General features: G+C 35.6%; 1 protein-coding gene and 2 long non-coding RNA genes across 6 annotated transcripts; 1 reads left to right on the forward strand and 2 right to left on the reverse strand.

The window, feature by feature from the left end:
* Positions 1–336: 336 nt before the first annotated feature.
* On the forward strand, positions 337–6,703 carry LOC128557551 (uncharacterized). Of its 2 annotated transcripts, none has more exons than XR_008371212.1 (4): positions 337–416; positions 618–691; positions 973–2,918; positions 5,734–6,703. It is a non-coding gene; the product is annotated as an uncharacterized LOC128557551 (long non-coding RNA). The 2 variants fall into 2 exon arrangements; XR_008371213.1 differs by having other exon boundaries at positions 2,816–2,918.
* Positions 6,704–6,851: 148 nt separating this feature from the next.
* Positions 6,852–21,403, reverse strand: LOC128557549 (uncharacterized). The gene is made up of 3 exons (XM_053544920.1): positions 21,307–21,403; positions 20,688–20,726; positions 6,852–8,302 (listed from the first exon to the last, which is right to left on the reverse strand). Exons 2-3 carry the CDS (start codon positions 20,691–20,693, stop codon positions 7,733–7,735), a joined length of 576 nt encoding a protein of 191 aa, XP_053400895.1. The 5' UTR covers positions 20,694–20,726; positions 21,307–21,403; the 3' UTR covers positions 6,852–7,732.
* LOC128557550 (uncharacterized) lies at positions 12,881–18,262 on the reverse strand. Of its 3 annotated transcripts, none has more exons than XR_008371211.1 (4): positions 17,935–18,262; positions 17,465–17,525; positions 14,226–14,311; positions 12,881–13,115 (listed from the first exon to the last, which is right to left on the reverse strand). It is a non-coding gene; the product is annotated as an uncharacterized LOC128557550 (long non-coding RNA). The 3 variants fall into 3 exon arrangements; XR_008371210.1 differs by lacking the exon at positions 17,935–18,262 and adding an exon at positions 17,646–17,908; XR_008371209.1 differs by lacking the exon at positions 17,935–18,262 and having other exon boundaries at positions 17,465–17,623.
* Positions 21,404–21,702: the final 299 nt, after the last annotated feature.

A 21,702-nucleotide genomic window follows, 5' to 3' on the forward strand; every position in this document is an offset into this window, starting at 1 on the left:
ATAAGTTGCAAACATTTTGTTGCATTTCACATTAAAATCAGTTTCGGCCATTCTGTTCACCAGACGGAACAACTGCGACGTTCTCCTTGACTATACGCGGACGTCGTCAAAGCAGCGGTCCGTTATCACTAAGCAGCGTTGACGTAACTTTCGCGCCTTTCCTTTTATGAACGTAATAATTTTAAATGGAAATGAATAGGGCGAATGTAGATGTAACTAGGGTAGGTTTTATGTGGAGTTAAGGGTTAAAGGAGATGTTTCCCTTTGACCTAGTTGTAAGAGATGTTTCCTTTTGACCTCTGTTTTAGTTGCCGCCAAAACTAGTCAGATGACCAGAGCTCTTCTGTTTTGGAGGTTGTTTTTAGTCAGACATCTTGAAAGGCAGTTTGCCGGTATTTTTATAGGAGGATTTCATGGTTAGTGCTTACTGTAAAGGCTTTATCAGATGTACACTAAGTTATAAACTACAGACTAATGTTTTGCAGTTTAGTTCCCCTTTTATAAGTTATAGATATTTTAAGTCGAGATGGTTTTGAGATGACAGTCTCTTTCTAATGACACATGATTCTGTGTTTATTTCACCGTTAATAATATCCCTGCATTTCCTAACTTTACAGCACAGATCACACAGTGAGACAGGGTGGAGTGAAGTAGAGAACAGCGCAGTTGGTACACCTGATTCCATAAAATGGTAAGCTTACTGTTTGATTGCTGATTTACCATTATGTATACATGTATATACCGGTATGAACCATTGTAATGTTTTATTCAAAGCCACTAGACACAATAGTTTACGACGGCATTACTTTCAGTTATAGGACATGCACCTATTGTTTGTATAGAGAGAGACTACTTTGTTAGATATCTTTGTACATCCTTTATTGCGTATAGATATCCTTTAGATATTGATATCTCTAAAAAGTGGTATCTGCAACTAAGATATTTAGTATGTTGTACTTTGTATCATTTCAGGGTGTCGTCTTCATGTTATCATCGTCCTCTATCGCTTTGTATTAACTTGGTAACTGATGCCACGTGTCTTAATATAAATAAAGAAGAAAAACCCGAACCCAGCCTTGGATGTTTATATACCAACTTTTAATACATAAATAGCCAAAGGTTACATAAATATTGAATATTGTATTTTTGCCTTTTCTGTATTTTCAAGACGCATAATCAAACTCTATACATAGAGCGCCAACTTCACCCGATTTACATTCAGAACATTTTAACGCGTTTCGAGTTTTATCGTAATACTATGTTTAACATTGCACTGTTGAACTGCCCAAATACGGAAAAATACAGGGGTTTTTTGTTCGCACGTGCGTCCAATACGGCAACATATTGTACGGTCACGTGTTGCAAATAAACGTTCACGATTGGATAAATAAAATAGATATAGAACAATAATATATCATTTAAATGTTTGAGGTGTTCCTAAGCATAATATAATTCTACACTGAAAACATGTTCTAATTAGTTTTTGCAAAAACTATGCTATTCAAAATATTAGTGTAGCAGTGCCATTATTTTGATATATATTTAATATGTTGTTTTTAATCTGTATAGTGTCTTTAAACATTCACAGCTGACAAATTAGACATGGGCCTTTAATGTAATTGAAATGTGTTCAGTATTTCCATGCTTTTTTCATGCATAGTTATTTTTAGACTTGTTTACTTGGTTATTCAGCCGATCATATTGTCGCATTGGTTGAAATGTGTGGTCACATGACTAGTAGTTCTGTGCAGAACATATTGATGAGAGCTAGTGACATGTACTTTTTGGGGTGTGTCATATGTTTTACTAGTCCAAAATATTAGACGTGTACATGCTCATTTTACCTTCAACATTCATTATTTTATTATTTTACATTTTATTTTCAATCTGCATTGTAACGTCTAAAAGGGCCCTAATCAGTAGAATGTAGCATTTTCTCACACGAAAAATATACGATATGCGCAGGTTTAGACAGTCCAGCCTACCGTTATTTATCATATTCTAGTAATATATCGTTTAAATTTACCTTTAAAAGCCCTCATATCCAATATATGTCAATTGTGTACTGTTTTCAATACACATTCCGCCATTTTTCAAGCATATTCAGCAGGTTATAATATATTTAGAATCGACTTAGACGAAAACAATTTTCCATGTAAACTATTTGCCAATTGATCCAGAGGGAAAATATTTCGTCTAAAATTGATTCTCAAAATAAACTGTGTTTACACAACATTCGGAATAGACCGGCAATGTTGCACACCATAATACAGATACACGGCAATACATACAGTGGAAAGAAACAACTCGATATTTATATATGAAAAGTAACTTTTATTTTATAATTATTCACATGTGCAGTTGAAAAAAGGATTATTTTCGGTGTAAGTAGTGTTCTTTCACTTCGGATTGGGTTATGTTGTTCATAATTTGAAGATTAGAGGCGACATGAAGTGTGTTCGCTTCTCACTACATGTTATACATGGCGATCTGATAAGACCTGACATAACCGATAGACGTCAAAATGTTAAAATATGTTATGTCAGGTCTTATTGATAGGACTAATGTTTTACTTGGTTTTTAAAGATTGATAGGATTGTTGGATTCAGGTATTTATTTCTTTGGTTTGCAGTTTATTATTGCTTTGCCTAGATTGATTTGTTTAAGTGCTGTTTCTTGAATAGTGGTTTTATTCATCCTGTGCGCGTTCTTCTGTCATTCTTGAATTGGCGCTTGTTTTTGTAATGGCTGATCTACGAACTGCCGCTCCATTCTTTTAACACTTTGCATGAATATTCTGATCTTAACCTTACAGCACAGTCATACAGTTATTACCAGTACACAGAGAACAGAGTATGTCTGCGTGAGGATAGTTGTCAGAATGTAGGAATCAGAGGGGTACTTGTGTAACACATAAGGTATGTCATGTTATGTTTTGTATTGATTATCTACATGTTATACATGTACGTAAATATGAAATATAATTAAGATGTAATAAGTTACGGTTTTATTAATATGTGATGTGTTTAGATTCTGCCAGATATATTGACCACTAGGCTGTGTAATGTTTTACCATTGAGAACTATGTATTTTATATGTTTTAAAGGATATCTTGTAATGTATTTATTTGTAATTTACATGATGATATTTGGGATTAAGTAATTAATAAATGGGTCTATTACAAGTATGTTTTAATAGTATGTTAGATGTCATAATTATGTCTCCCCCAGGAGACATATTGTTTTTGCCTTGTCCGTCTGTCCGTCCTTCCGTCCGTACGTCACACTTCATTTCCGAGCAATAACTGGAGAATCATTTGACCTAGAACCTTCAAACTTCATAGGGTTGTAGAGCTGCTGGAGTAGACGACCCCTATTGTTTTTGGGGTCACTCCATCAAAGGTCAAGGTCACAGGGGCCTTAACATTGAAAACCATTTCCGATCAATAACTAGAGAACCACTTGACCCAGAATCTTGAAACTTCATAGGATGATTGATCATGAAAAGTAGATGTCCCCTATTGATTTTGGGGTCACTCCGTCAAAGGTCAAGGTCACAGGGGCCTGAACATTGAAAACCATTTCCGATCAATAGCTAGAGAACCACTTGACCCAGAATGTTGAAACTTCATAGGACGTTTGGCCATGAAGAGTAGATGTCCCCTGTTGATTTTGGGGTCATTCCGTCAAAGGTCAAGGTCACAGGCGTCTGAATATTGAAAACCATTTCCGATCAATAACTAGAGAACCACTTCACCCAGAATGTTGAAACTTCATAGGATGATTGGTCATAAAGAATAGATGGCCCCTATTGATTTTGGGGTCACTCCATCAAAGGTCAAGGTCACAGGGGCCTGAACATGGAAAACCATTTCCGATCAATAACTAGAGAACCACTTGACCCAGAATGTTGAAACTTCAAGGATGATTGTACATGCAAAGTAGATGACCCCTATCGATTTTGGGGTCACTCCATTAAAGGTCAAGGTCACAGGGGCCTGAACATTGAAAACCATTTCCGGTCTGACAGTAACTTGAGAACCACTTGACCCAGAATGTTGAAACTTAATAGGATGATTGGTCATGCAGAGCATATGACCCCTATCGATTTTGGGGTCACTCTGTGAAAGGCCAAGGTCACAGGGGCCTGAACATTGAAAACCATTTCCGGTCAGTAACTTGAGAACCACTTGACCCAGAATGATGAAACTTCATAGGATGATTGGTCATGCAGAGTAGATGACCCCTAAAGATTTTAGGGTCACTCTGTTAAAGGTCAAGGCCACAGGGTCCTGAACATGGAAAACCATTTCCAATCAATAACTTGAGAACCTCTTGACCCAGAATGTTGAAACTTCATAGGATGATTGTTCATGCAGAGTAAATGACCCCTATTGCTTTTGGGGTCACTCCGTTAAAGGTCAAGGTCACAGGGGCCTGAACATTGATAACCAGTTCCGATCAATAACTAGAGAACCACTTCACCCAGAATGTTGAAACTTCATAGGATGATTGGTCATAAAGAATTGATGGCCCCTATTGATTTTGGGGTCACTCCATCAAAGGTCAAGGTCACAGGGGCCTGAACATGGAAAACCATTTCCGATCAATAACTAGAGAACCACTTGACCCAGAATGTTGAAACTTCAAGGATGATTGTACATGCAAAGTAGATGACCCCTATCGATTTTGGGGTCACTCCATTAAAGGTCAAGGTCACAGGGGCCTGAACATTGAAAACCATTTCCGGTCTGACAGTAACTTGAGAACCACTTGACCCAGAATGTTGAAACTTAATAGGATGATTGGTCATGCAGAGTATATGACCCCTAACGATTTTGGGGTCACTCTGTGAAAGGCCAAGGTCACAGGGGCCTGAACATTGAAAACCATTTCCGGTCAGTAACTTGAGAACCACTTGACCCAGAATGATGAAACTTCATAGGATGATTGGTCATGCAGAGTAGATGACCCCTAACGATTTTAGGATCACTCTGTTAAAGGTCAAGGCCACAGGGGCCTGAACATGGAAAACTATTTCCAATCAATAACTTGAGAACCTCTCGACCCAGAATGTTGAAACTTCATAGGATGATTGTTCATGCAGAGTAAATGACCCCTATTGTTTTTGGGGTCACTCCGTTAAAGGTCAAGGTCACAGGGGCCTGAACATTGATAACCAGTTCCGATAAATAACTTGAGAACCACTTGACCAAGAATGTTGAAACTTCATAGGATGATTGAACATGCAGAGTAGATGACCCTTAACGATTTTAGGGTCAGTCTATTAAAGGTCAAGGTCACAGTGGCCTGTTCATGTAAAATCATTTTTTGGAAATAACTTGAGAACCACTTGACCTACAATGTTGAAACTTAATAGGATGATTGGACATGCAGAGTAGATAACCCCTATTTATTTTGAGGTCACTTGATCAAAGGTCAAGGTCACAGGAGCCTGAACAGTGACTTGAGAACCATTAGGCCAAGAGTGTTGAAATTTAGCGGGATGACTGGACATGCCAAGTAGATGATCCCTATTGCAGCCAACCATCAGTGTCTCTTTGACTTTCGCTCCTGACTCCTGACTTCTTGCCTATAGGACTTTGCATTGGGGGAGACATGCGCTTTTTTACAAAAGCATTTTCTAGTTATTGATATCTTTTGTCTGTATGATATCAGCATGATATTCTTTGATATCATTCATTTATTTATGATGCTTACATGTGTTTTTCAGACCCAACACTCTATTACAGTGTTTTCAAGTGTATTCCATATCCAAGAGAATGATGTATTGTTTGTGTTGTTGTACGATGTACATATATGTAAAATAAACATCTAGTAAACTACCACTGAGTTTAGTCGTGTGGCCCTGCTAGATTAGTACATGTAGATATTGTAAACCTTCTTCTGCAGTGGTAATTGTTGACTAAGAGCAAGCTTTATATCAAGCTTTGTACAAAGTATTTAGATTTATTGGATTTGCAATATATAACAAATGGTATTGCGCTGCAGCTATCATTTACTAGCCCTGTGTAAAAAACTAAGTTTTGATTTTCCTTATTTTCTTAACAAATGACCGTACAGCTAACGACCTCAATATTAATAATCAAATAATAGTCAATTACAAACATCATGAAGCATTTAGATAGAATGTAACAGGCACGAACGATAGAAATTTGTTTTAAGGCATCTACAGAATTTGTCCTCTGGCCTAGTACTCATGTCATGTTGTATCTTAATTTCATATTCACTTTTGTTATATATGCTAAATAAAACTTCCAACGCAACCACGATATTATTGGCGATAATTTTCGTAATTTAGACTGTACATCTGTCAAATTACTCATTTTGACATATGTGTTGTTAACAACATATAAATTTGTGCAAAGATACCATTTCATTCCCTTTACGACCTTTACTCATCTTTAAAAAGTTTCAAAATTACACATGAAAGTAGTGTTTTCGAGCATGATGCAAAGGTGTAGGTATTGCTTTTTCGCTGATATATGGTCAAATATGAATCAAAATTTAGGTCTATTCCCAGGATATGACAGGATCATAAAAAAATATTTTTGTCAAAATTTTGTCGCCTTATAACGAAGCTCGTTTGTAAAAGGTAGATATTATTCAATGTGTATTTTGTAACTTTTAGAGATGGGTTAATGCCATACAATAAATAAAATGATATACTGGCATCGTTCGATTTTGTTAAAATTCTATATGTTTACCTCAACATATTTATCTAATTATGTGAGAAATTGCAAATTCCAAAAATGTACGCTTAGAAACATGAACCATAATTAAGAGTCTTCAAGAATTTCTTTTTGTTTTTGCAAGAAATGGTATACAGAAAATGCTTTTATCTTTATTTACATGCTACATGTACATACATTCTCACGGTTAATTACAGGTCTTCAATGTAAAAGATGTTCTTTATTTACTGCAAGTTTTACTACTGTATATCTTTTTTTTTCATTTATTAAAAAAGTTGCATATAAAATGTTATTTTATTTCAAGGCATAAAAATATCAAAATATACAGTTTAACAAAAGATAATTTTCGCAGCATATTACAACAAAAGCACCAGCTTTATTTTATTCAGATATGATTAAAAAATCGACAACTTGTTTAAGGCACACTTCGTCAGTGAATTTAAAAGCACTGGTGACAAATTTAAATGTAATAAATACACGATATCTCTTTATTGAACTGTATCATGTAACATATGCTTATCAGATCTATTTTGATTTAACATTTTCTTCCCGCCCACACTCGACATGAAATGTATTGCTCAAAAATAGCAACATGAAAAATCTATTTAGAATGAATGTTCAAGAAACACGAAGTATATCGACATGACTTGATCTTTTAAACTCACAAACATATCACACATGGAACCGCCACCATTATTTCGGAAATAGTCCATCTATGTAGGATTGAGAACGAGGTAGGGTATAAACTGATTCGGGTTCTTCGGCTACCCGAAGTCTTCCCCTAGTCACTCCTGAAACAATAACCTTGCTATTGGGTCTCTTACAAAGTGTTCACTGTTTAAAATTATTATGCTTCTTCGCTACATTTTCCTTGAAATTGAGGAACAAAATATTGGTAAAGTACTAAACCTGGTACACAGCACTCCGACTATATATAGGCACAAAGTGTTAATCATATCTGTTAGCAAACATTATATTGATGAAATACTGTTCAACTTTGATTGAGTTTTAAACAAAGTTTCAAAATAATCTAAGTTTGGATCCTAAGAAAGAAACTGATAAACCTTCTCGCCCACCGAGACTGACACCGGTTCCCAAAACTTTTGCACTGACACCACCTAGTCCAGCACTGACACCAGTGTCAATATTAAGACCAGCTGTTGCAGTAAGTGGGCCAATGTTGGCTGAGGCACTGCCAGCACCGAGAGTTAACTCAGCACCTACTGTTCCAGTGGTCGTTTTGCCATACACTCTTGCCTCTACATTTGGACCTTGGACTGCGGCCCCTGCTAAAGGTCCAACTTTAGCATGCGCCTGTCCTAAAGAGCTCCCAGCCTTTGCTTCAACCCCTAAGATGGTTGCCTTTGCTATTGCTTCAGCCTGAGGCCCACGTGCATCCGCAACCATTATGCCATGTTTCACCCGTGCATGTCCAACGCCTGCATTGGCAGAGGCCACCTTTCCCGGAATGGTTTTGAGGTCGTAGGTTGAAGCCTCCGAATAGTACGCTTCAGTCATGCATTCGTCACCATCTTCTATAGAATCGATCTTATCGTTCAAATATCCATCTAAGCTCACTCCAATATTTGACTGAAAATATTGCAATTTACTTATTCGTTATATCCAAATCTTTTTAATTGGTAAACTATTCGCAACTGACTTATTATAACGATGTATTCTACCTGCACTTTGACATTCATGTTCTTTAATGTTATGTAAACTTAAAAAGTTTAGATGCCGTCGAGTCTATATACATGAGGATATTTTAGCAGTTGCCACTTGATCTTAAAAGTCAATATTATCGTTTCTGATGCACACAATGCAAACGTATTGTTACCTTGAACTTGTGAATAAAAATCATAAGACCATTGTTTTGTTTTTGTCGCAGCATGATCTTTGTACATGTTTGTGCATATTATAAGACTAAATGTATCTATCTTATGGACTTTCAACATGTTGAGTCACAAAGTGTACATATTATTTCGCTAAGTAATTATTATTGTACAAGGCGGTTAATCTGATTTAAGGAACACATTTCATGACATTTGTATTATTATATTTATTTTGTAATTATAATAAAGGCAATTTCTTTTTATTTCAGTACTAGTTCTTGTCTTACATTTCTAATATGAAATAAGGCACTGCCTCAATCGGGAATCGACCAGACTTCAACTTATCCTTTTAACATTTAAAAAAACTGTCTACTAGGGTGTTTAATAACAGGCAAATTGTTGAGAAGCACAATGACAGACTTAAGGTGAAAAGTTACTAGATTGCAACTCACTGTTAACAAGACTTAACAGACAGACACACATTAAAGGTCCAATACTAAGGAAAGTGAACATTTTAATTTCTTTTAAAAAGCACAGAAACTATTTCATTTTATTGGAAAATGAAAGTTGGTATGTAGAAATTCGAAATAAATCGCAGTATATGTACAATTATTTTTCTATGAAGTATGAAGAAAGTTAAAAAGACCTGGGGGGTCATTGTGATTCATTGAAATTTCAACATAATACACATACATTTCTTTGAGTTCCAAAGACCTTCTGTAAATTTTGACCTGCCAATCTTGATTATTTAGTGTCTTGCAGAAGTCTATGCACTGGCTATGAAAAAAATTGCCAACTCACTTTCCCTTAGTAATGGACCTTTAACAATCTATTTGCACCACGGCAGGTTAAGAGCTCAGTCTAGGGAGACATATCAGCCTTCTTGTGCAGGCTTGGTTTTTTCTATTTGTGTTAATTGTAATTCTGAAATTACTCCTAAAACAAATCCTAATTTTGTTTTTATATACACATCACAAAGACTTGCATTACACTTTTAAATTATTTATTGAATAAACTGTTCACATGTTTAAGTTTTATCTGTATACACATTTATAATGATCACAGATCACATAACTTGTTTTATTCATACATGAAATATAGCTGAACTGTGAATAACAACTTTTAATAACAGTACTGGATGCTTTTGTCAGGCTTTGAAATAAGTATTGTCAAAATAAAGAAAATGTGACTTGCTGTAATCTGTATTCTAAAATGTACAATTTCTCTCTCAACAAGAACAAATAAACAAGAGGGGCCATGATGGCCCTGTATCGCTCACCTGACATATTGACATAAAGATCAACATTCTGACCAAGTTACATTAAGATATGATCATAAATGTAGCCTCTAAAGAGTTAACTAGCTTTTCCTTTGATTTGACTTGGTGACCTAGTTTTTGAGCCCACATGACCCAGATTCAAACTTGACTGAAAGATCATCAAGATTAACAATCTGATGAAGTTTCATGAAGATGCAGTCATAAATGTGGCCTCTGGAGTGTAAACAAGCTGTTCCTTTGATTTGACCTAGTGACCTAATTTTTAATCCCACCTGAACTAGATTTAACTTGGCCTATAGATCATAAAGATTAAAATTCTGACAAAGTTTCATTAAGATATGGTCATAAATGTGGCCACTACAGTGTTAACAAGCTTTTCCTTTGATTTGACCTGATGACCTAGTTTTTTACCCTAGACGACATAATATCAAACTTGTCCAATATTTAATTGAGGGTAACATTTTGACCAAGTTTCATTAAGATTGGGCCAAAATTGTGACCTCTAGAGTGTTAACAAGCTTTTCCCTTGATTTAACCTGGTGACTTAGTTTTTGACCCCACTTGACCCAGATTTGAATCTGATCTATGGATCATTAAGATTAACATTTTGACCAAGTTTCATTAAGATATGGTCATAAATTTGGCTTCTAGAGTGTAAACTAGCTTTTCCTTTGATTTGACCTAGTTTTTGACCCTACATAACCCAGATTCAGACTGGACCTTTAGATCATCAAGATTAACATTCTGACCAAGTTTCATGAAGATATAGCCTTAAATGTGACCTCTACGGTGTTAACAAGCTTTTCCTTTGATTTGACTTGGTGACCTAGTTTTTTGATCCAAGATAACCCAACATCAAATGTGTCCAAGATTTTATTGAGGGTAACATTTTGACCAAGTTTCATAAAGATTAGGTCAAAATTGTGACCTCTAGAGTGTAAACAGTCAAATTGTTGACAACGGACGAACACAGGGCGATCACAAAAGCTCACCTTGAGCACTTTGTGCTTAGGTGAGCTAAACACTAGAGTTGTCACAGGAGAGTGACGAATTATACCCCTACAATATGGCCTTATCGCAGAACTATGCCAATATCAAAGCAGCATTTTCTTGAGCTATGACCTAATGACCTCGAATTCAATCTCTATAGTTTCATGATCCTCTGCCCAAGTGTTCTCAAGTTGTTGTATGGAAAAGGTTTAAATGTTCCGGGTCATCCTGACCTTTGGAACTCTAAATCAATACAGGTAATCTGCTGGTCAAGACCAACCTTGTACTAAATTTTGTGTTTCTCATCCCAAGCATCCTGAAGTTATTGTCCAAAAACCGTTTTAAAGAACCGTTATTTATTTTGTTGAACATAACATCACACCAACACAGGATAGGTCATATGGCGACTTTCCAGTTTTAATGGTGGAGGAAGACCCCAGGTGCCCCTCCGTGCATCATTTTAAAGAACTGGGTCAGTGTGACCTTGACCTGTGACCTACTGACCTCAACATCATTAGGGGCCACCTGCTGGTCATAATCAACCTCCCTAACAATTTTCATGATCCATGATCAAGCATTCTCAAGTTATAATCTGAAAAACATTTCTCTGTTTTGCCTTATTGTGACCTTGACCTACTGACCTCAAAGTAAAACATGACCTGTATTTCATGATGTGACACCTGTGTACCAAACTTTATCATCCTAGGCTCAAGGTCTCAAGTTATCATTCAGAAACGGTTCAACTGTTCAAGGTCACTGTGACCTTGACCTTTGATCTATTGACCTCAAATTCACACAACCTGTATTTTATCATGTAACACCTGTGTTACAAAAGCTATGATCCCAGGCCAAAGCGTTTGCAAGTTATCTTGACCTTTGACCTACTGACCCCAAAGTCAAACTTGACCTGTAACTATGTACCAAAAAATATTTAAATCATATTTATCATCTGGAAGCTATGAAAACCTGCTGACTGAAAGACAGACAAGCTTGCTACATGGGGGTATAACAGAACATTCTCTTTAAAATCTCATGAAAAATATGAGAACTAGATGCCCATGGGCAATATGTCAAACCTGCCAGCTGTCAAAAGGACTGGGAGTTGTGCATGACACTCCTTGTCTCACTGAGGCAAACATTTATGCCAAATAAAAGAGATTGCAAAACGTTACAATATAAGTTATTTACAGTAACAACAAAGGAACGTAAAATTAAAAAAAAAAATTTAAAAAATTCTAAGTCCACACAAAAATCCGCACCAGCAGAGATAGGTCAAAATACACCTGAAAATTTGATGTAACATGCATGTTGTACTACAGAAAAGTGGTCTTGATTTTTCCCTACGACCAGTAATAAAAAAGTTACAAATGTAAGCTATTTATAGTAACAACAAAGGGAAGTAATTCTAGGATCTTATGCATGACACTCCGTCGCATGATGATGAACAATTGTGCCAAGTTACATCAAAATCCCTCTATGCATCAAAAAGAAATGCTCCAGACAAAGTAATTCTTGTATCTGACTTTTGACCTCCAAGTGTGATCTTGACCTTAGACCTAGGGACCTGGTTCTTCCGCATGACACTCCGTCTCATGGTGGTGAACATTTGTGCCAAGTTACATCAAAGTCCCTCCATGCATGAAGAAGAAATGCTCCAGACAAAGTTGTCATTCTTGTATCCTTTGACCTCTAAGTGTGACCTTGACCTTAGACCTAGGGACCTGGTTCTTGCGCATGACACTCTATCTCATGATGGTGAACAATTGTGCCAAGTTACATCAAAATCCCTTCATGCATGAAGAAGAAATGCTCAGGACAGTCATTTTTGAATTTGACCTTTGACCTGTAAGTGTGATCTTGACCTTTGAGATAGGAACCTGGGGCTTGCGCATGACACTCCGTCTCACTGAGGTTAACATTCATACCATATATAAACAAGATTGCTCCATGCATGTCCAAATTATGGTCCGGACAAACAAATTCGGACGCACGCACGCACATACACCGAATAGACATTTGGACAACTATGTCTTCGCTTCCGCAAGCGGGCTCGACAATAACAAAACCAATGTGATAATACATTATCTCTTAAAGTAACAGAGCTTAGTCAAACACTGCTGTTCTCAAAATAAATTTAGTTTCTAAATAAATCCTGAATTCCTATCCTTAAAAGTTTTTTTTTTTATTAAAGTTCCCTAGTTCTTCTGTCTTTTTATATTTTCTGGTGTTTCTTTCTTGCTTTTCAAGTATACTGGATTTGTTGACCTTCCATTTTGTAGCTGCCTGCTCTCAAGAAGTGAACCTGTAAAACAGAAATCAAATATTGTAAATTGATAAAAAGAGACCCCAACCAACTTTCATAAAGATCCCATGAAAAATGTGACCTACAGAGTGGTCACAAGTAAAAGTTTACCGACGCATGGACGGACGACGGACGCCACGCTATCACAAAAGCTCACCTTGTCACTTTGTGACAGGTGAGCTAAAAAATCAATATCTGAGAACCGCTTCCTCCGGTAACACTAAAATGTAAATAAAATTAAACCATTTGTTGATGTGATTTTTGGGAAATGTTACCTTGCATTTTGGGATGTTGAGCAAAAATGCAGTATTTTTGGACTGGGAAGTGGCCGAATATAGGCCTCTGTCATATAAGGACAAGAAATCATTTTCAAAGTTTTTCTTTTCGGTAAGTTGTATATGGAATTAAATTCTTTGGGTAATTTTGAAAGAGGACAACCCCATGATCATTCTGTGAAGTTTGGTGTAAATCTGCCCAGTGGTTCTGAATAAGATTTTTTACAAATTGTTGGCACATGACGGACATCAACTCATGTTGTCACACTGTGACAGGTGATCGAGCTAATAATTGCTTAAATTTGCATACATGTATTAAATTTTATGGTTTTGTCCAGAAATGCTTTATCATCAAGAAAATTAAATGGAGTCTTTACTTAGGTCTAAAAAAAATTTTGTTTCCGGTAACATGCTAAAAAAAATTAGGGTAGGTAGGTCGGAAAAACTTTTCTTTGGATTTTTTAAAATTATTTTTAGGGAGACTTTTTGGAAATTATTTTTGTGCCAAAAAATGAATACAAATAGGGGGGTTATGCCTCTAGAGCATCAGTAAGTTGATTTATAACATCACTGTCCATGTTTAAAGCATAAAAAGTGCAGAATTGCAATTTTTTGTCAAAAAGTTGAAAAAAATGTTCTCAAAGACAAAGGCCATTTAGGGTCGGGCCAAAAATTTATGGTAGGTCAGGATACAGGAAACAGACAATTTTTTTTTATCGCAAAAATCTGTTCACACAAATATTAATTTGTATGTATACAGTATATCATGCTTTTTGAATGATTGAAACTGCTTCCCACAGCTGCAACTATATAATAAACAGAAAGATAGAAATACCTTATGAGCCGCAAGCAAGTGGTTTCAGTCTGTCAACAAGCACTTTGGAGCAGTACAACAATACTCTGTATAATAGACCAAGATGCCTGAAAATAGTGAAAAGTGAGCAAACTAAGAAAACATGGACAACCAGCTGTTTTGAAATTTCAAAGGTCTAAGAGCTAACATCCTTTTCGCAGTTTTTCAATTTTCATGCCAATAAGATGACCCCAATTATATCATTGGCATGGCGGGAGAAATTTGTTAAATAAAACTTTTTTTAATGAAAATAAAACAGTAGCAAATTTTGTCAAAATGTATAATGAAACGAAGTAAATGCGGTTAAAAATTTCAGTTTTGAAAAAAGAAAAGTCACTGTAAGAGTAGGTTTGTTTACACAACTGACCAGCCAGAACAGCCAAACATTACTTTAACCCAGGTACCTTTTTTAATTGGTGGTCAATGACCTTCACTTTGCTTGGTATCATTAAAAGGCAAAAACAGACTGGTAAAGCAGCTAGAAGAATCTGTTCTGCCTTCCTCTGCAGTTTAGTATGAACACAGGAGCCGACAAAATGCTACAATTGTTTATTGGTATCCGACGGTCATGATTCATAAACATATAACTTTAAACGTATTTGAGTATGTGTGCAGTATACACAATTCAGATTTCAACTAACCCATGCTGGCAACCAGATAGAAAATTTTCCAAGCCTGACACCAATTTCACATGCCTGAACTTAAAGCTGAATTTTGAACCATAAAACAACTGGTCTAGCTCATACCCTCAAAATACTTCATCATGTATTGTTTGGGACCTGCTCGACTGGGGATTCCTAGGAGAACAGGAACTGAATGCATCGGACCAAAAAGAAATGTGAGCGGCTTCAGTTTGCATTTGCAGAGCTCAAATTTAACTTTTTTGACCAATGTACTGCAAATTTTCGCATGACTGTAGCTTTTTTTTCTTGTTGCTTAATCTGAAATCTACTTGCAAATTTAGACTTTCAATTAAGAATGTTAGAATATCCTAAAAAATCATGCTAGAACATCAATATTGTTTGCACAGTTTTCCTTGGCGTGTAATTTTGTGCGTTATAACTCAAAATGACCTTCAAAGTAATTCGGAACGCATCATTGATGGCGTAACTTAACTACTGGCTGAAACTACGGCAAGGCAAATTTTCGTACCTAATATTATAAATAGCGTTTCAACTGTATTATATACATGTACGAATTAGTAAGATAGCCTGCGTTCTAGATTTAATTATAAGATAGACCTCTACATTTCTTTATAATCAGTAATCCATTCAACAAAAAATGGCTAACCAAAAAAGATGTGTTTTCTGTTATCCTCAAATGAAAGCGAATCTACAAACATTAACAAAAACCGCAACAATTTTGACTATTATATGTATTTGCAAAATAAATTGTGTGAAATTTTTATCTTAACTTGCATTCCATGAAATTGACTTGCATTTAGCGAGTCCAAAATTTGAGCCCTGTGATTTGTGAAAGTAATTACATCTTCTGCATGATTATGGTTCTGACTAACTCTTAAACTCTTGCATTTATGGAACAGTTTGAATTCAATTCCTTCATAATTCTGACCAACTAATCGAGCATGCTTCAGAACTCCAGATAAGGGCTGTATTTTTGTAATTACGAACTTGTTAGGGATCAGATATGACTTTAATTATTTTAAAATGTGGACGTATCAATACAAATTTATTTTAAAATGTGGTTGCATCAGTACGACATGTAAACAGTATTACATATATTCCAAAGAAAGATCGAGCCGAATTGCATGTCTGCGCCAAGTTGCGCTTATCAACGCTATTCCGACTGTTGACAATTTGCACGGTGTCAAATGAGTATGGAATATACGAAACAAACGCCAATAGCATAATGTAATGCATTAACACATAATTTTTTTGGACTTCAAAAATTATGCATCATAAAAATCTGAAAAGGGGAAATAATTCTACCAAAACTGAAGGCAACCAAACTATTTTTATTTTAATTTGTGTCATATGAACAGATGAACCAAGTTTGAAAGAAATATCTTTACTATTTTTAAAAAAATGTTAGTTTTTATGTTGAAAGCCCGATCAGGCAATGTTACCAGCCTGTTTAAAATCTATATTTTTTTCTATAAGCCAAAGAACTATAAAATACACAGAATGGCAACTTGGGATAATCCCACGTCATCTCATGTTATCTTATTTCAAATTTAAGCATTTGCCAACTTGATCAATCATAATCAAATCAACAGACGCTTACTGAAGTATAAAACTGGTGGTACGCCCGGCACGTAATAAACCAGTTTGTGTCTGTTTTCAAACGAAAACTGTTGATTTCTCAGACTTTCAATCATAAATTCATTCCTTCCTCTTGTAGTAGTACTGTAAATACTAATAACATTAAAAATGCACCATTATCATGATAAACAAATGATCCGAAACTCAAAGTAATCTTATTTCAAAGCGTTTGCTGACTTGAGCAATCATGATCAACAGATGCTTACAACGAGATCTCATTCAGTTGTCACAGGATGTTGGCGAGATTTCCTCTATATGCCTTTCAATTTACCGATCTGTTTATTTTATAGCTCTTTGTAGAAGCCGAACAGATTCCCTATATTTAGGCCAAGCACGTGCAGCTTATCGGCAGAATCATAAGCTCAACTTAATTACTGTGTATACATGCAGTGAGCCTTAAGAAACAATAATCTAAAAGGCCCATTTCAAATTGATGTATAAATAAAAATGTAAAAAATAAGGAATTTCTATTGTAGCAGTGTGTATATAATGTATATAATTAGTCTATGATATCAATTGTCCGATTAGCTCAGTTGGTAGAGCATCTGACTTGCAAGCAGAAGGTCGCAGGTTCGAGTCCTGTATCGGGCTGCACATTTTTCCGCTCCTATTACATTGGTGCCGTGAGTGTGGTGGCTAGCCTTGGAATCCTAGAGCTAGGGTGAAGCAATGGCTGGGTTAGTCAAAAGAACCTGAGTTTGTCTTTGAAAAAAAAAAAGGAGGGAGGAATGTAGCAGTGTGTATATAATGTATATAATTAGTCTATGATATCAATTGTCCGATTAGCTCAGTTGGTAGAGCATCTGACTTGCAAGCAGAAGGTCGCAGGTTCGAGTCCTGTATCGGGCTGCACATTTTTCCGCTCCTATTACACTATGCTTTTTATGGGTGGGGTGTTTGTTTACATTATTATTATACAATGGAAAGTTAGTTACTCACTCTTCTAAAAATGTCAACAGGTCCAACCATGCACATGCTGTACTGGAGTGCCGTCCATATTCTATATAAAAGTAAAATAATTCCATTCATCAGTCATGCCTGCAAGTAAAATCACGGATTTCTTAATTTTAAAAATTCAATATAGGCTTAGTAACAGAGAAGTTCAAAGAAACTAAAGTACCGGAAAGGAATTAAAATACGATCTGAAAAGCGACACAAAGGTGAATCTATTCTCTCATTCCCCGAGCTGAAGAACTCGTTGGAGTATATTTTTGTTTCCTCAAATTTTCAAAATGTCGGCGCCAGTGTAACGTGTATCCACTCTCACTCCAAATATAAAAATGTTCAAAATGTCGCCGTTTAAAAAAAGCTACTCAGTATTGAATAAAGTATGTTTGTACCACAAATTATATCAGTGTAGTCACGTTACCGGCTGGTTAGCTTCTGACGCAACAAAATTAACAGCTTACTTTGAATATTCTTTCGGGTCGCAGACATCTTATTGTGCGGATATTGCGTTTCGCCTACTGATCTGACGGACGCTTATTAACATTAACGAAGACCGTGATATCCCGAATTTCATCGGGGTCGTCGCACGCCCATGGTCTAAACCGGAACTCCATATTTTTTTATTTGGATAGTATGTGTTGTTTGGATACCCTCGTATGTTACCGTAGTGGGATTCGATCCCGATTTTCGTCGCTTCGCGACGAAAATCGGTAAGATCGATTCCCTAATATGAAATAAGGCAAAGCCTCAAAGCGAGCTCAAAGAAATCGGATTTAGCTAAAAAATATATGCATCATTGTCACAAAGAAACTATTCACTACTCACAAGAATTCAGGAAAACCTATTCACTTGAAAAAGTTTACATTTAGTGTCACCATACCTAATATGAAATTAGGTGCTACCTAAAAAGCAGAGCGCCCGGCATGAAAAATCACCAGTGCCCGTTAAAAATTAAAGGAGTGGTGCTGGAATTATCAGGAATTATGGATTCGTTTAGGAAGTTTATGTTCTTTAGATCTATTAAAATTATTAATGATAATTCGTGAATTCTGAATGCATGTTTTAGACTGCATCAAGATTAATCCTCGACATGTGAAAACTCCACAAATATTCTGTATATAATCAAAAGAAAGTTCGGTATAGATTAACATCTGCACCAAGATAAAGAAAAAAACGTACTTGAATAATTTCTGTTATTCTTATTACAACGTACTGCATCAACGGTTTTACATAACTTATTATCATACTGGAATCCAGTCACAAAATGATAACTGCTTCAAACTGAAAAGCTTGAACTTTGAAAATTTCAAACCTAACAGAATGACTTTACGCCAATAGCCAAAGGAATTCTGTGTCTTTGCATGTGAATGTTGGGCAATGAGGACTTAATGTAAAAAGTTAATGTTCCAATTCCAAAGTTAAGAGAAATTAGAATTTACGTAATCCTGGAAATGACTATTGTAATTCTTTTAAATGTCATTATTGTCAAATTTTGGTTCTTTTTGGAAGGAAGAATGTGTCCAACTTTCAGTCAAAAATACTGCTATAACAGACGCCTGGTATGAGAAAATTACAATCATTTCCATGACTGTACAAAGCTTGTTTTAAACCCAAAAGTGGTTAATCTTTTAGCACTATAGAATAGGGATGGTAGTAAGAACTTCTTTGATGTTCGCCAATTTTGTTTATTTTCTTTTTTTGGATTAACTCAGGTCAGTGATTTTAAACCTAATGGATGAAATATATGTGAACGGGAAGAAGAGCATTATTTGCTTTTCACAGTTTAATGCCTGTATATTTTGATCCTAAAGCTTTTCTTTTTTAAGTTATGTCTACTGACTACTACACAGGTACTACAGTGGAACCTGACATCAAAACTAAACACATGAATGACTTTAGTTATACAATATTTTCAAAACTCACAATAATACAAAAAATGAAATAAAAAAAAAAATTAAAAAAAAAATCTGGTCCAGGTTAGGTTCGAACTCACGCCCTCTGGATTACAACGCGAACTCGCTAACCACTACACCATTGTGGAGTTATGACGTCATAGGACAAACATAAGTATATATAATAAAGTTCAGTAATGGCAGCGTGACGAAAGTCGTTTCGAAATGAAAATATTGTGCTTTATTTCTTTTTTTCTTCGTAGAAAATGTATTTAGCACTTATTTCTTATTATCAAACGCTCATTTGCATTTTTATTTAATATTCAAAGCAGTAAGCGAGACGCTTTTGTCAACCGTAAACAGTAAGCGTCTACTGACGTGTTTACTGATTAATTACTATGTGCATAGTGTACTTGAAAAAATCCGAACAACACCGATTCCAAAAAGTACCACGAATTTTCAACTCGATAGTATACACAGTTAGATCTCTCTGTTCATTTTCTTTTTCATACGTCTAACCGTAATGCGACGCTGTCGGCGCCGCTTCGCGGCGCCGGTAGCTCTGCTATAACAGTGAATGTCATACGTTGCAAAATTAATGGGAAGCCGGTGTCACGGTGACGTCTTTTATCGCGTTCCCTTTTCTTTCTGCTTATCAATGACATTTTTTCCATTTTCTGGCCGATGCTTGATCTTTTAAATTAAAATAATAATTTTTTTAACAACTTGAAATCATTCTTTCATTATTGTTGGGTGATGAATAATTTTTAGCAATTGAATGAAGTTCTGTATTCACTCCGGAAAGAATTACTTCCTGTGAGCACCTATCCGCTAGGGTGCGCTTTTTAAAAACTTCCGACGAAACTTTTCAAATCCATCACCAAGTGTGCAAGTATACTTGCGTTACCGTAAAGCTCGATTCTCGAGCAGGCCCTTCGGGCCAGCTCTTCGAGCTCGCTATTAAGTAAATCAAGGGATATTTCAGCAATCTTAATCAAAGGCAAAACTTTGTCTTGGTGGCAAGATAGGCAAAAGGGAGGTAAAAGTTATTTCTAATACTTGAATTTCCAATGAAATTCTGGCTAATTATATAACTACCATTATGAACATGTTATAATTGTAAAATTCATATCATTACATAAACTTTTTTTTCAAATTTATTATTGCACTAAAGAAGAAAACTCTTATTTTTCACATGGGTTACGTGTCATACAATAGGTATATCTTGGTTGGGCAACTCTGAGTGATTATGATAATCATGTTACCCAACACATGATCAAAATCATATTGACAGTCGGTAAGTAGTGTAATATTATACTCACTGACATAGCTTTCGGTTAGAGTGGATTTCTAAACGATTGCTGTAATAAAAGTTGACACTTGATATAAAAACCTTGTCTGTATTCAAACCAAATGTTTTATTCATTGCAGATAACTGCCGAAGCTTTCTAATTTTGTATGATTATGCCCCATATCCTTTCATGAAATCTTGATATATTCTTAACAATAATATTCATCTCAATATGTGAGAATTCATAATATAAATGAAATGCTTTGCAAAAACAGGCGAAGGGGCTTAGAAATTTCGGGAAGTGTGAAAACCATAATCATGAAAATGAATAATAAAGATGATAGATTGAAAACTGTCATGATAAAACAAGAAAGACAAATTACATTACTGAAATTTTCTCAATGCTACGTCAACAATTTAATAAGTTATGGCAAATATTTGGGCATTTCTTGATATAAAAACGTAATTATTATTATTTAATCCGAATCCTAAAACTAGTAATCTTTAATGAAGAAAAAAGTAAATATGAGCAATAAATATCTTGAATTATTATGATTACTCAGTGAAAGCATTTTGGTGAAGGAAATACTATGTTACACACTACTTGCGCATACTAGATATATTCAAAAGAATAGATAAACCGTACATACCTTCTTCCTACATAAAAGACAATTCCTTTTACTTGCAGCTTTATGCGCAGTGCTCTTATATATACGGGGCGGGCGGTACAAGGGCTGTTAAAAAGTAGCATAGACTTAGTCTTCCACTTTTATACTTTAATTAATCAATAAGCAAAACAAGAAATACACCATGATTTGCAACCTTTCTATTAACTTCACTGCAAATTTGATGCAAATTTGACGTGATCATGACCATACAGTCAAGAGTTAACGCCTCCTCGAAAACAGTCCGGCGCACGGTGATCATATATCAATGACCTTAACGACGCCGTGACTTCATTGTGATGATTTCCTTTAAGTTTGCATTAAGTTATTTTTGAGTCGGCTAAAGGCTGAAAGCCTTTTGACGAGTCCTTGCTATCCAAC

This window comes from Mercenaria mercenaria, chromosome 6 (genome assembly GCF_021730395.1).
Source record: "Mercenaria mercenaria strain notata chromosome 6, MADL_Memer_1, whole genome shotgun sequence".
Taxonomy (NCBI): Eukaryota; Metazoa; Mollusca; class Bivalvia; order Venerida; family Veneridae; genus Mercenaria; species Mercenaria mercenaria.